General features: G+C 42.0%; 1 protein-coding gene across 1 annotated transcript in view; it reads right to left on the reverse strand.

The window, feature by feature from the left end:
• The window catches only part of pear1 (platelet endothelial aggregation receptor 1), a 61,990-nt gene that overhangs the window by 10,140 nt on the left and 39,438 nt on the right, over window positions 1-12,412 (reverse strand). The window contains exons 6-18 of the mRNA XM_080895817.1: window positions 11,300-11,546; window positions 8,511-8,613; window positions 8,065-8,201; window positions 7,418-7,630; window positions 6,332-6,506; window positions 6,123-6,243; window positions 5,878-6,041; window positions 4,912-5,014; window positions 3,264-3,416; window positions 3,040-3,171; window positions 2,808-2,939; window positions 2,118-2,240; window positions 1,676-1,894 (exon numbers count right to left, since the gene is read on the reverse strand). Of these exons, the coding sequence (XP_080751943.1) occupies window positions 1,676-1,894; window positions 2,118-2,240; window positions 2,808-2,939; window positions 3,040-3,171; window positions 3,264-3,416; window positions 4,912-5,014; window positions 5,878-6,041; window positions 6,123-6,243; window positions 6,332-6,506; window positions 7,418-7,630; window positions 8,065-8,201; window positions 8,511-8,613; window positions 11,300-11,546 (2,022 nt within the window). The remainder of the gene's footprint in view (window positions 1-1,675; window positions 1,895-2,117; window positions 2,241-2,807; window positions 2,940-3,039; window positions 3,172-3,263; window positions 3,417-4,911; window positions 5,015-5,877; window positions 6,042-6,122; window positions 6,244-6,331; window positions 6,507-7,417; window positions 7,631-8,064; window positions 8,202-8,510; window positions 8,614-11,299; window positions 11,547-12,412) is intronic.

The following is a 12,412-nucleotide window of genomic DNA, read 5'->3' on the forward strand; positions in this document are numbered from 1 at the left end:
CGTCTGCTGCTATTAAATTACCTCAAGGTCAATAAAATGCATTCCACAATCACACAGAGTGAGATAGACATGAAACCGCACTGTGCATACAAACGACATCAACATCACAGTTCTCCAAAAATACTCAATATCCAGCGTAGATCGCTGACCGGCTGAATCTTCTTCTGCAAAGGCATGTTAGCAGTCAGCAGTGACAGCAGTCACAAATATAAATATTTACAGGGATTCAATAAGAATCCTCAACAACACCACAAAATCTGCCACAGTCCCACTTGTTGCAACATTTAATTTATCCCTTATGTATAAGATGACTTCAATTACTGCAGTTAATAAATGGCTGACACTGAGCATGATATCTATCTAGTTTACTGCACCAGTTTGTAAAACAATCAAATACGTTTGGCTGAATTAAATGGAAGTTTGAAACATATCTGACCATGCCTTCTTCTTCCAATTCTAACATACTATATGAAAAATTTGTTCAGTGATTTATTTTCATAATAAACCTTATTCAGGTGGCCTTCAAGTCCACTTAAATCACATTCGGTCATCAACTGTTGTACCAAAAGAAAACATATTTTTTTTAAAAATATAGTTATGTTGATTTCTGACATCCTGCTTTATATTTTTAAGGCTTAAAAAGTGTTTTAGTGTCAGTTTAAACCTCCAGAAGGGAAGTCAAAAAGTGAAAATCAGCCGTCACATCAACACATTAATCAAAGAGTCAAATTTATATCCACAAACACAAATTTTCCTTTTTTTTGGCTGCAATGACAATTCTCCCATCTACTAATTTATGTCTATGTACACAAAATATATAATATTTTCCAAAAGAGTGAAAAATCCACACGTTTGAGGGTGGAGTGATTGGCAGTGATGTGACCTATGTTGGTGGAAACCACTAGAACCATAGTGCTGGTCCCTCACGAGAGATCAAAAACTACTGTTCGATTTTGCACAGGGTAAGATTTAGAAAAAGACCCTGGTTTTGGTTCAAATACAATGACTCGATTTTATTTTAAAGGCGGTTTGTTGCGTGCCGGGGTGACGTGTTCCAGCTGGACAGGATCAACAACATACGTGCTGCAGACACAAAACATTCTTCTCATTGAAACACGTTAGCTTTACTGCAAAAAAAAAAAAAAGTTACTCGTCTCCAAGAACATGAACAAATACATTACTTCTCCTGTTTTGCCACAAAGTGCATAAAGTGTGTTATTAGCCGTGCTGGAAAAAGAAGAGCAAACGTATGAAAGTAAAGATGAAAGCAGTTTCTAAGGTGACTGGATTTTCAGGTGCAGCTGCCTGTGCACGCTCCAGCATGACAGTAAAATACTGGGTGATTGTTCCCACTGAACATGTCAGATTGTCATTATCCAGCGATGTTCTCGTACCCCCCGTCTGCACTTACCAAACCTTACTGGAAACTGCATGGTGCTACACACTACCACATTGTAGGTTTAAGTTCAGTGCTAAATTATTGTTGCTGTAATTCAACCTCATATCCACAGGAGATGAATCCTGTGTTGAGATTCTGATGTTTCAAACTCTGAACAGTCTGACTGGATGTGTCAGATTTTACTTTGAATCTGTGTCCGTTTTATGTTACGCATGCAGCGCTCAGTGGGATGAGCCATTCTCTGCATGAGCAGACAGAAGCATCTTCAGACTGTACCTGGAACGGCATATTCAGAGTTGACGGTGCGGCTGGTGGAGAAGGAGACAGTCGGGGTGTTGTTCTGCTTTTCCTTCTGCCTGCGGCGGTAGAGCAGCAGCAGAGCCAGCAGCAGGACCACCAGAATGACAAGCACAACGATGCCGGCGATGGCCCCCCACGACTCCCTCTCTCCAGGATTAAGACGACTCATGACGCTCCCCGTCTGCTGAAAGGAGTCTGACAAGCAGAGGGTGGAAGGAGAGCTCAAGTACAACAACCAGAGCAGCTTTCATGATTAATTCATTATTATTATGAACACATTACAGGTTACATGTTCAATTCGGTTTTATTCATATAGCACCAAATCACAACAACAGCCGCCTCAAGGAGCTTTATATTGTAAGGTACTGTAAATGTCAGTGTTATAACTCCCAAACTTCTGCTAACATGAGGTCCGTACCTTGCTTGCAGTCGTCGCCTCTGTTTTCACACACACAGTCTCCAGTAAATCTGTCACAGAGGAGGTTGGCTGGACAGGAACAGGTCTGAGCACAGAGCTGGCCGAAACGTCCCGGATCACACGCTGGAAAACAAAGTACATTTCTCTGACTTATTTCCCCTTCAGCAGCATCTGTATGAGATATCTGTTGACGTTTTACAGGACTCACTTGATTGCTCCTATTATTCTGTTAGGCCTCATCTCAGCGAATCTGAGTCACTGAGCTGGTCCTGTGTTTGTGCTGCTTTTTAATGCAAATATCTGTTTTGTTTCAGTTGTTCTGGTGAAAATTCTAGTATTTTGTTAGTCGAGCACTAATTAGCAGGTGTTTGTTTCTCTGTGATGCATCTGGACAGTTTATGATTGCTGCTTGCTGACTAAGCTAACTGGCAACAGCTGGTAGTTTAAATATGGTCACTTCCAGCTCTAAAGCAAAGCAAGATGCTCAGATCAACGCCTCACATTGGCTGCTTCCAATGATTAGAGTGGGTCTATGGATAAAAGCAAGGCCCTGGCTGCTGGGAAGTTAAAATAGTGATTATTAATCAACAGATTACCACTTCAAGTTCTAACCCTGTAGATACTCTAAACAAATCAAAAGCACCGTACTGTCCACGCTCTCATCTCTGCATGAAATCCTGTGGCACTCACGTTTGGAGCAGTCGATAGCGGTCCAGCCTGGTAAACATTCACAGTGACCGTTCCGGTGGTTGCACGTGGAGTTGTTGGCACAGGGAAGACACACTTCAGAGCACTGTTTTCCAAAGTAGCCAGCTGGACAAACTGTAACCACAGAAAAGAACCTGCTAAATGTCCTGCACTCACTTGTAAATGAAAGATCAGCGGCTTTTTGTGATGACTGCTGATTAGTGAGAAAGCCCACCTTGGTCACAGTTTGGCCCAGTGTATCCAGGTAGACAGTCACACTCTCCTGTCACATGATGGCAGCGGTATGATTGGCCGCAGGACTGACACGTCATACTGCACTGGTCACCGTACGTACCCGTTCTGCATTCTGAGGGAAACAGTAGGGCTGATATTAGACAATGCATACAGCGAGCGAGTCTTTAAGTCGTTTTTTATTAACTCATCAGATACAACGCTCACTGTTTTGGCAGGTGACTCCCCAGTAGCCTGGGCGGCACACACACGCTCCAGTTTCCCTCAAACACGTGTCGCTGTTTGGACAATGCTTGAAGCAGGTCTGGTTACAGTGGCGCCCCCACAGGCCCTCTGAACACGGCTCACTGCAGCGGGGACCTAAAGGAAATGAAGCAGTGAGCACATAAACGAAGCAGGAAATTACAACTTTTATTGACTCTAATCACATCATTTAGTTTAATAAAGGACCTACAGTTTTACATCTGCTAAAGCAAAGAGCAGAATGCCTTTCACTATCCCAAGTGTAAATCAGTTACTGATCTAAATACATAAAAACATGGTTATAACTGTATAATAAAAATGTAGTTGAAATGATAAGCAGGAACAGAGAGAAATGGGAACATGAGGGGTTTTAGTGGTTAACAGTTTCAGAAAGGTTGCTGCTGAGCAGCCAACTCTGAAATATTTGGTAATTTAGTGTTCTCACCAAAAAGATTTTTCAAAACTGTAACTAACATGTTTTCCCCGAAACACAAAGAGCCTGTTTTATTTGCATGGATGGGAGGTGCAAAACCAGAAAAAAGTGCTTTTCATACTGGGCCAGTCTAGCAGCCTTTACGAGGCTGCACTGGGGTATGGACGTAAGAGTGAAACACTAACATCAGCATGTCAATGTTCACCTTCACTAGCACGAAACACACACGTGTTAGGTTAACAGAGTCCTCTCTAAACCCCCAAAATATTAGTCTCATCGAGTCAACAGAAGAATTGTTGGAGGTCAATAAGAGTGCAATATGTATGACTTTAACCCTGTGAGGTCATAAACATAAGCCAGATCATATCTCTTAGACAGAGCAAAAAAATGACTTTCTTGGAACAAATGTAAAAAATATTTCATGCATGTTAGAAGGTTTAGTTTTTGTCCCATATTTGTTAAAACACAGGAGAAAAATGTATTCACAAATGAAACGCTCTGTTTTCAAAGGCTTACAGTTTAGACCTCACAGGTCGAGTCAGGTGGTGTCGCGACAATCAGAAAAATGAATTTCAGATTGAAAAAACTTCATCTGGACAGCTGAGTAAGGCAACAAATGTTTAAGATCACCGCCTTCCCTTTTTAAATGGTCATATATGAAAAAGAAGGAGGAAGGAATTGGTGTTTAGTAATTCAGTTCAATTCGGCTTTATTTATACAGCACCAAATCACAACAACAGTCACCTCAAGGTGCTTTACATTGTAATGTAGACCCTACAATACAGTGAAAACCCAACAATCGTATGACCCCCTATGAGCAGCACTTTGGCGACAGTGGGAAGGAAAAACTCCCTTTTAACAGGAAGAAACCTCCAACAGAACCAGGCTCAGGGAGGGGCGGGGCCATCTGCTGCGACCGGTTGGGGTGAGAGAAGGAAGACAGGATAAGAGAGACAGAGATTAGTAACTGATAGTAAGAAACTTGATTAATTGTACAAATCTGATTGGCTCTGACAGTGCTTACATTTACAACTAGACTTTCTTTAAGTCACACAACAATGAGAATAAAGGAGAGCAAGGATGGTTTAAAACCTGTGGCTCACAGTTTATCAGACCAGACTCATCTGTGACACCAAAGCCAAGCTGGCAGCGATACATCAGCAGGACGTCATCACTTACCAGACCAGCCTGGCAGACAGTGGCACTCCCCAGTGGTAGCTTGGCAGCCGTCGGCATGAACACAATCACACCTCTTCAGGCAGCCAGGCCCAAACGTGCCCATCTGCACAATGAACAAGTGCCAACGGGCAAAGAACTGTCAGGGGAATCTCCTCCACATTCGGCCAGCCCAGTCAGAGTGAGACAAAATACTACACTGGCAATGTGATGTTGTGTAGACAGCCTGGTGGGCTGGCATCGCAAAGACAAGAGGGGTACTTTTCCAAAATGCAGATTGAAGCATACAGAGGGCGAGGTAAGGGATTCAAAGCTGGACACTTCTACGGGCTGCTTAATCAGAAAACAGACAACCCGTAGAATTATCAGCCGTATGATTTGAGTGTCAGTCTTATCAAAGACGCCATTCGTCTCATCAGTGTGACATGGACTAAACACAGACCAGACTTTTCTTATCTTGGAGAGCATTTATGTTACACAGTGACAAAGTGACATCTGTGACAAAGTGACAACCACTGCTTTTATTTTGTTTATATTTTATATGCATTCAGTGTGTTATTGCACACTTATTAATTAAGATCTCCATTTACCTTTATCTGCTGATTTGTTGTGACAGGTTATTTTTATTAAATACACAATAACAATATATGTTATATATTTGTTTACATTCCAGTTTCCCCATTGAGCTGAGTCATAAAAGCATTATTGCTGTTACTCTGTGCACTTGTGTGCAGGTATGGTGTCTGACAACATCCGTATTCAAGGTTCAAGGCTGTTTTATTGTCGCCCTACAGAGAAAACTGTCTGAGACTAAAGACACTGCTGTATAGGACAGACGTGTCACAAAAACAGCGCTCCCTGTTGTCTTGTAAAAGGATGAATCTATTTAATACCTGGTTTTCCAACATCTTTTACAACTTCAAGGGTAAATATTATATATAACTCCTGCCAGTATCTCCAGATACTCACCGGGCACGGTTGGTCACAGCGCGCCCCCTGCCAGCCAGCCGTGCAGGTGCAGGATCCATCTGCAGGGTTGCATTTTGCTCCGTTGGCACAGTGACACGTGGCATTGCATCCTGGACCCCAGGTTCCTTCGGAGCAGGGGATGGAGCAATCCGGACCTCGCCAGCCTGCAGACCCACAATCAACTGTAAGTCTTTGTTTTCCTTTTGGCCAGTTTTCCTTCATGATTGTTTTTCTTTATTCATCACCTTCTTTGCAGAAACAAGTTCCATCAATCGGTGAGCAGTCCACATAGTTTTTACAGGAGCACTCCAGGGAGCAGTTCTTGCCATAGGTGCCACTTTTACAGGGATTTTCACAGTGAAGCCCCTGCAGTAACCCCCAAAGTTTGGTTTACATGAAGACACAACAGGTATAGAAAGTGAGTCATGAGTCGTTAATCTACTCTACCACTGACCGTGAAGCCCGGGGCGCAATGGCATCGTCCTGTGGCCCCATCACACACCCCTCCATTCACACAAAGACACGGCTCCAGGCAGCCATGACCATAGAAACCATGAGCGCAGGTCTCGTTGCAGTATAGTCCCGCCCAGCCCGGTTGGCATGTGCACTCTCCTTTCATTGGATGGCAGCTGGAGAGTGTAAGCAGACATAAATATGAATGGAGCAGTGAGAAACAGAGGACCTAATGCCAAAGAAAACCCACAGTCAGCGCCTGTCTACATGTACTTCAGTACTTGTCTTCATACTGCAGAGGGGCATGAAACCACTTTAAAGAAATTATATTTGATGCTGCCATTTTTCTGAGCTGGAGAATAATCTCATTGGTTGACTTTATGGTTGATGGAGCCACTGCAGCATAAGATGTTAATCAGGCTCCGTGATGCCCGCAAAGGCCTGAGAAATGAAAACATCTGTGGCTGTGTGGTCTGCTTAAAGCAGCTCTTTAATTACATTTTGTGCTGCAACATTATGATACGATATGATAACATTTAACCTATACTTGGGAATTTCCAGGTAAACCTAACTGGATGAAGATCCTGGAATAGACAAGATTATTATAGGAGATCTCATTTGGTCTCATTTGGGAAGGATCCCTCAGAAGGACTTGGAAAACATGGCTTTCTGGCTTAATATAAGCACTGATGGATGGATGGTTGGATAATATAAATAACATGCCATCAGCCTCAGTTAAAATGGTGCAATACTATGCAGATAAAGTAAATAACACATATTTATGAACCAGTTATTATAATATTATTGTTCAGGATCTTTTTGAGAAATATCTGAGAGTGTTGTGAACACGAACTATATAATTAATAAAACTGTGTGTCCTGTAAAACCTACAACATTATTAAAAGAAGAAGAAAAAAACCACCCTTTGGTTAAACAGCGCAACATAAAGTGTAGAACAAGGGTAGCGTCAAATATGTGAATTCAAATTACAAGAATGTTTTTTTAATTTTTCACTTCACACTGCATGCATCACTATTCAAAGCAGTAAATGAAGCTTTTGCCAGACTCATGTAAGAGCTGCTCTTACCTGAGTGTGTGTTTGTCCTGACAGAGACACGTGCGCTCACAGTGCATGCCATATATGCCGTCTGGGCACATCCTGTCCCTGCAGTGCGGACCGCTGAAGCCCGGCTCGCACAGACAGGCTCCATCGATGTTGTAGCAGCGCGCACCGTTAGCACAGTCGCACACGCCTTTACAGTCCTGTCCGTAACTACCTGCAGCACACTCCTCCTTACACCTTAATGCAGGAAAACACACAGACAGAAAAAAGCTGGGGCAATGGGATAAAATATACAAATGTGTGTTTGAGCACAGTATGCACAAACCAAATCTAAACGTTCTGCATTCCTGTGCCTCTGCTGTTTGGTTTTGCCTGAATTTTGGAGAAAAACATGCTCAAATTACTCCTGTTCACTTACAAGAAATCATAACCAGGCTGCCTTTTAATTTGAAGACAAAAAAAATGGATGACAGTGTCAAAACAATTTAAAATGCTTTCTCCAGTCAAAGGTTTCAATTGTAATGTCGAGAAGACAACTTTTCTCTGTCGGTGACTAATCCAAACATTAGACGTGGCACCGGTAAGCATACTGGAGAGGCACCTGCACAGGAAAAGCAAGAAAAGGCGGAAACAACCACATGCTGTCCAAAGATCCACTTTCACTTGCTTACCTGTGACCAGTGAAACCTTTAGCACACTGACACTGTCCAGTTTCAGCGTCACATTTTCCGTTGTTGTGGCAAACACACTCCTCAGTACAGTTTGGCCCAAACCTTCCTTCTGGACATCGCTCGGTACAGACTGGACCCTGAACAGCAGAATGGAAAAATCATTAAGCACACAGAAAAACAAAAAAGACAATTGGATATAGATGCGTTATTGCAAAAATATGAACTAAAATGCCATCGGCTTCTGCACTCACTGAGAAAATAATGAGCTGTCAGATGGGCTCGCAATCAGAACAACATGTGCAAGTCATGCAAGTGCATCCTTTCAAAATGTCAGTGTTACAAAAAAGTGACTGTTTTTCCAGAATTCGAAGCCAGCTGGAACATGAAACACGAGCTAATTTAAAACCTGGCAACCTGCATGAGTAACAGAAAGCCTCAAAATATACCGTCCATCCAGGTGGGCAAGCGCAGATCCCTTTGCCTTTACAGATGCCACCATTCTGGCACGGGCATCGCGCCTGGCATTTCCTCCTACACGAGGTCTCACAGCTGGGGGGAGAAAAAAGATGGCTTAATGTCTCCTGACTGCAATTAACTGCTTTTAGCGACAAAAGACTGCATTTGTGTTGGTACATTACTCAGAAACCTGCAGTACTCATTTTCAGCTCCATTAAAAAAAAATTGTAGAGCGGTGTTGAATATTACGCAGTTCAAAATAAACCTTATCAATCTTTAAACTTTCCAGGGTGGACTTGCAGACTCCATGAATGTGGAAGAACTGAGATGAAAAAGGCAGCTAGTTTATTCATCCTTTTGAAAACTGATTGATGCTCAATAAAGAAGAAACATATATTTCACAAGCTATAGGACCTTCTGCCGTCTGGCAAATTTCACCGGAAATGGGTTAAAGGGCGTCTTTCACTTGGACTTATGGTTCCAGCTTTTTTTTTCTTTAATCTTGGCGAATATTTTTTTCTTTTCTTTAAGTTTCTTTTCAACTTAAAGAAAAGAAACACTTTGCAGGCATGTTCTTTATATTGTGGTTTTGTCAGCTGCACATCCATGATTTAAATCTCCCGTTTCTCTGCATCCCAAAGATGCTCTATTAGACTCAGATCTTGGGATCATTTAAACGTTGTTATGCTAAATAAAAGCTGCTCAGTATAACCTGAGCTTTGTTACATGGTGCATTATCCTGCCGGAAGCAGTCGTCAAAAGAAGGTTGCACTGTGCTCATAAATACTTGATGTTTACTTGATGCTAAGGGCCTCAAAGTGCGTCAAGAAAAATATCCAACACATCATTACAAAATCAACAACAAGCTGAAGCTTTGATCCAAAGCAAGATGGATCCATGCTTTCATGTTGTTTACACCAAACTGTGACCCTGCCATCCAAATGTCACAACAGAAACTGAGACTAATTAGATCAGGTAATATTTCCCAAACTGTTGTCATCTGATTTTGTTGGGTCAGTTTCCTGTTTTTAGCTGACAGGAGCGGCATCCAGTGTGGTCTTCTGCTGCTGTAGCCCATGTGTGTTGTGCATTGTGAAATGTTGGTCTGCGTACTTTTGTTGTAACAAGTTGTGAAAATACAGAAAAACATAATAGATCAACTTCTGGACTCAATTTTAGAATTTTTCCTGCAGTTTTTATGTCTAAAAGTAGCTGAATATGTAAAAAGAATCAAGATGATCCATCAATTCCTCTTCCGGTAATGCGGAATGTGTCTTTAACCAATCACATTAGAGATTACAACCATCGCAAGGATATTACATTTTCTAAAACGGATGATATGAAAACGCTACAAATACACACAATTATTGACCCAGATTTATCCCCTAATCTCTGTTGCCAAGCCGCCTTTTTTATTTAGCTCAAAGTGGAGTGTTGTGCTTTCACATTGGCAGAATGAGAGTTTCCACTAATGTGTAGTGGGGAAATGTTTTTACTGCTTACTCATCCTCAGGGGCATCTAAAAAACAGGGCGTAACAGATGACTCATGGAGTACAGAGTAGACCATCGGGGTCTCTTTTCAATCTTCGAATTAACTCACGGAAACAAATAAAAAGATGGATCAGCAAAGAGGAAGATGAGGGTCTAACATACCTCTGGAGAACATTCGGGTAATTAAGTAGGGTCTAATCAAGTGCTGTAATAAATGTCTCCCAAAAGAAATAACTAACAAAGTACAATATTCTAAAAATGGCTCTTAATGAAAAGGAAAATACACTGTTAACTTTTAGCAAGAGCGACTCGCAGAAGGCTGCTAAAATATCCGAACTGTTAGATGGATTGCAATCTAATTTTATACAGGCACTCATGGCTTCCCAATCCTAAATTCATCCCACCGCACCTCCATAATAAACGGGACCCAAAAAATCTGCTGCCAACGTCTCACAGAGGTCCAGGCCCCGAGGGGTCGGAGCTATTTTGGTGTGCATCTCTTCAGCATTTCTAATTAGTGTGTCAGGCATCATTCTGATTTGATTAACTTCTTGGTTACCGCTAACACAACTGCTAACAAGGTATCAATCTTCAAGCTGTATATTTTCTTGCATCCGATAACCTAAATATAGTCCCACAAATGTCTAGTGTGATCTTACTTTTGCTCACCAGACGCTTTCAGCACATTAGGATGAATATCTGCTTCGACTCTTAGGATTAATCAAGAATCTGACCATATTTCTCCATCAGAATTTCTTCCATAGCCTGGAGCTGAAAGTCGATTTTTGTACCTTACATTCCCAATAATCATCTACTAACATTTCTTCTAGTGTCACCACAAGGTTACTCACAGACTTTAGATGTGCTTTCAATATTTATTCCCCAAGCAGAAATGTGAAATAACTGCCTACCCTTTGAGTTTTAATCCAGCACCATCATGGGGCCAGAATTTGTGAGATAATTGTCAAAGTATGCAATATATACATATACAAAGTACAGACTCGGCTGCTAAGAAAATGTTAGCATTAACAGATGAAGGAAAGCTGGTGAATATGGTTAATGTCGGCACTTTGGATTTGTCATTTTGTCATCATCGTGCTTGCACAGCTGTGGTGTCTGTGAGGTGGCCTCATGCAAATCTCACCCAAGAGTCAGATTTTGAATGAAACTGAAAAGTAAGTTCTTCATAGAGAAACATTGCCAATGTCTGTAAATTTTTATCACTTTTTACAAAGTCAGTGTTGGATTTTAGAAATTTGCTAAGCTGTTTTGTTTGTTTGGACTTACTAAGTCCCTGTGAATCCATCCCGACAAATGCACTCTCCTGTTGCTTTATCGCAGGATCCTCCGGTTGCACACTTGCACCTCTGCAGACAGCGCTTCCCAAATGTGCCTGCTGGACACGACTCTTCACAGTAGCGTCCATTGAACCCTGGAGGACAGCGACATGATCCCTTCACAGGGTCGCAGAGAGCTCCGTTCTCACACTTGCACTGCTGCTTGCAGTTCGCTCCCCAGTGTTTATCGTCACAGTCTGAAAGGTCAAAGGGCAAACTCAGTATACTGAATCATGTAAAACATTAGCCTTTTCCAACATTTTTATATATCTTTTGATTTTGTTTCAAACTGAAAGAGTTAGTTCCTATATAGATCTATACCGCAATCATGGTATTGGCTTGCTCAGATCATACCTTCAGATCTCATATGGGGCACATGTAACCTGTTTCAGCCTGCTGCACAGCTTCTCCTTGTAATTGTCTGACTTAATGTCACGTCTGCTGCCATGCATGCTCTGTCATCTACTGGGGCTCTTGTTGCAGCTCTCCACGTATGACCATAGCTTTTCTATAGCTCTTAACTGCAGCCAGGGGGGTAGTAACGAAATAAATACAGGAACCTGCAACATGGGCTCCTCTTCTTTGTGTTTGTGCCGTTGTTGGTGTTTAGCTCTGGGGAATATAAAAAGATCTCATCTGGAGTGGAGTGAGGCCAAGTGTTAAAAACTTTTTTGATCCTTGATGCTTCATCTTTGTTCCCCTTTTCAAGCCAACTTTTCCAGCCATGAGCATTTGACCCACACATAACTCTCTCACCATAAGGGGATGAATCGCTGGCTTTTTTAGGACTTCCACAAGCTCGTCTCTGCATGGGCTGATGTCCCACAATCCCTTTGTGTAGACAAAGACAAACTGACGCAGGACCGTAAATGGCGCATTGAGGGGTGTTCAGAAAGAAGAAGACTAGCAACTGTTCAATGACCACAGACCCTGGAATGTCATTGAAATTCACCAATTTGCAGAGATGAGTCAGAGTAACACTGACCAATGAGAAGAGAGCACACCCTGAGATATGTTCTTCTCAACTTTGAGGGAAGCAACTGAAGCAACTGCCAACAGGAGA

The sequence above is a fragment of the Rhamphochromis sp. 'chilingali' genome, assembly GCF_963969265.1.
Source record: "Rhamphochromis sp. 'chilingali' genome assembly, chromosome: 11".
In the NCBI taxonomy this organism is placed as follows: Eukaryota; Metazoa; Chordata; class Actinopteri; order Cichliformes; family Cichlidae; genus Rhamphochromis; species Rhamphochromis sp. 'chilingali'.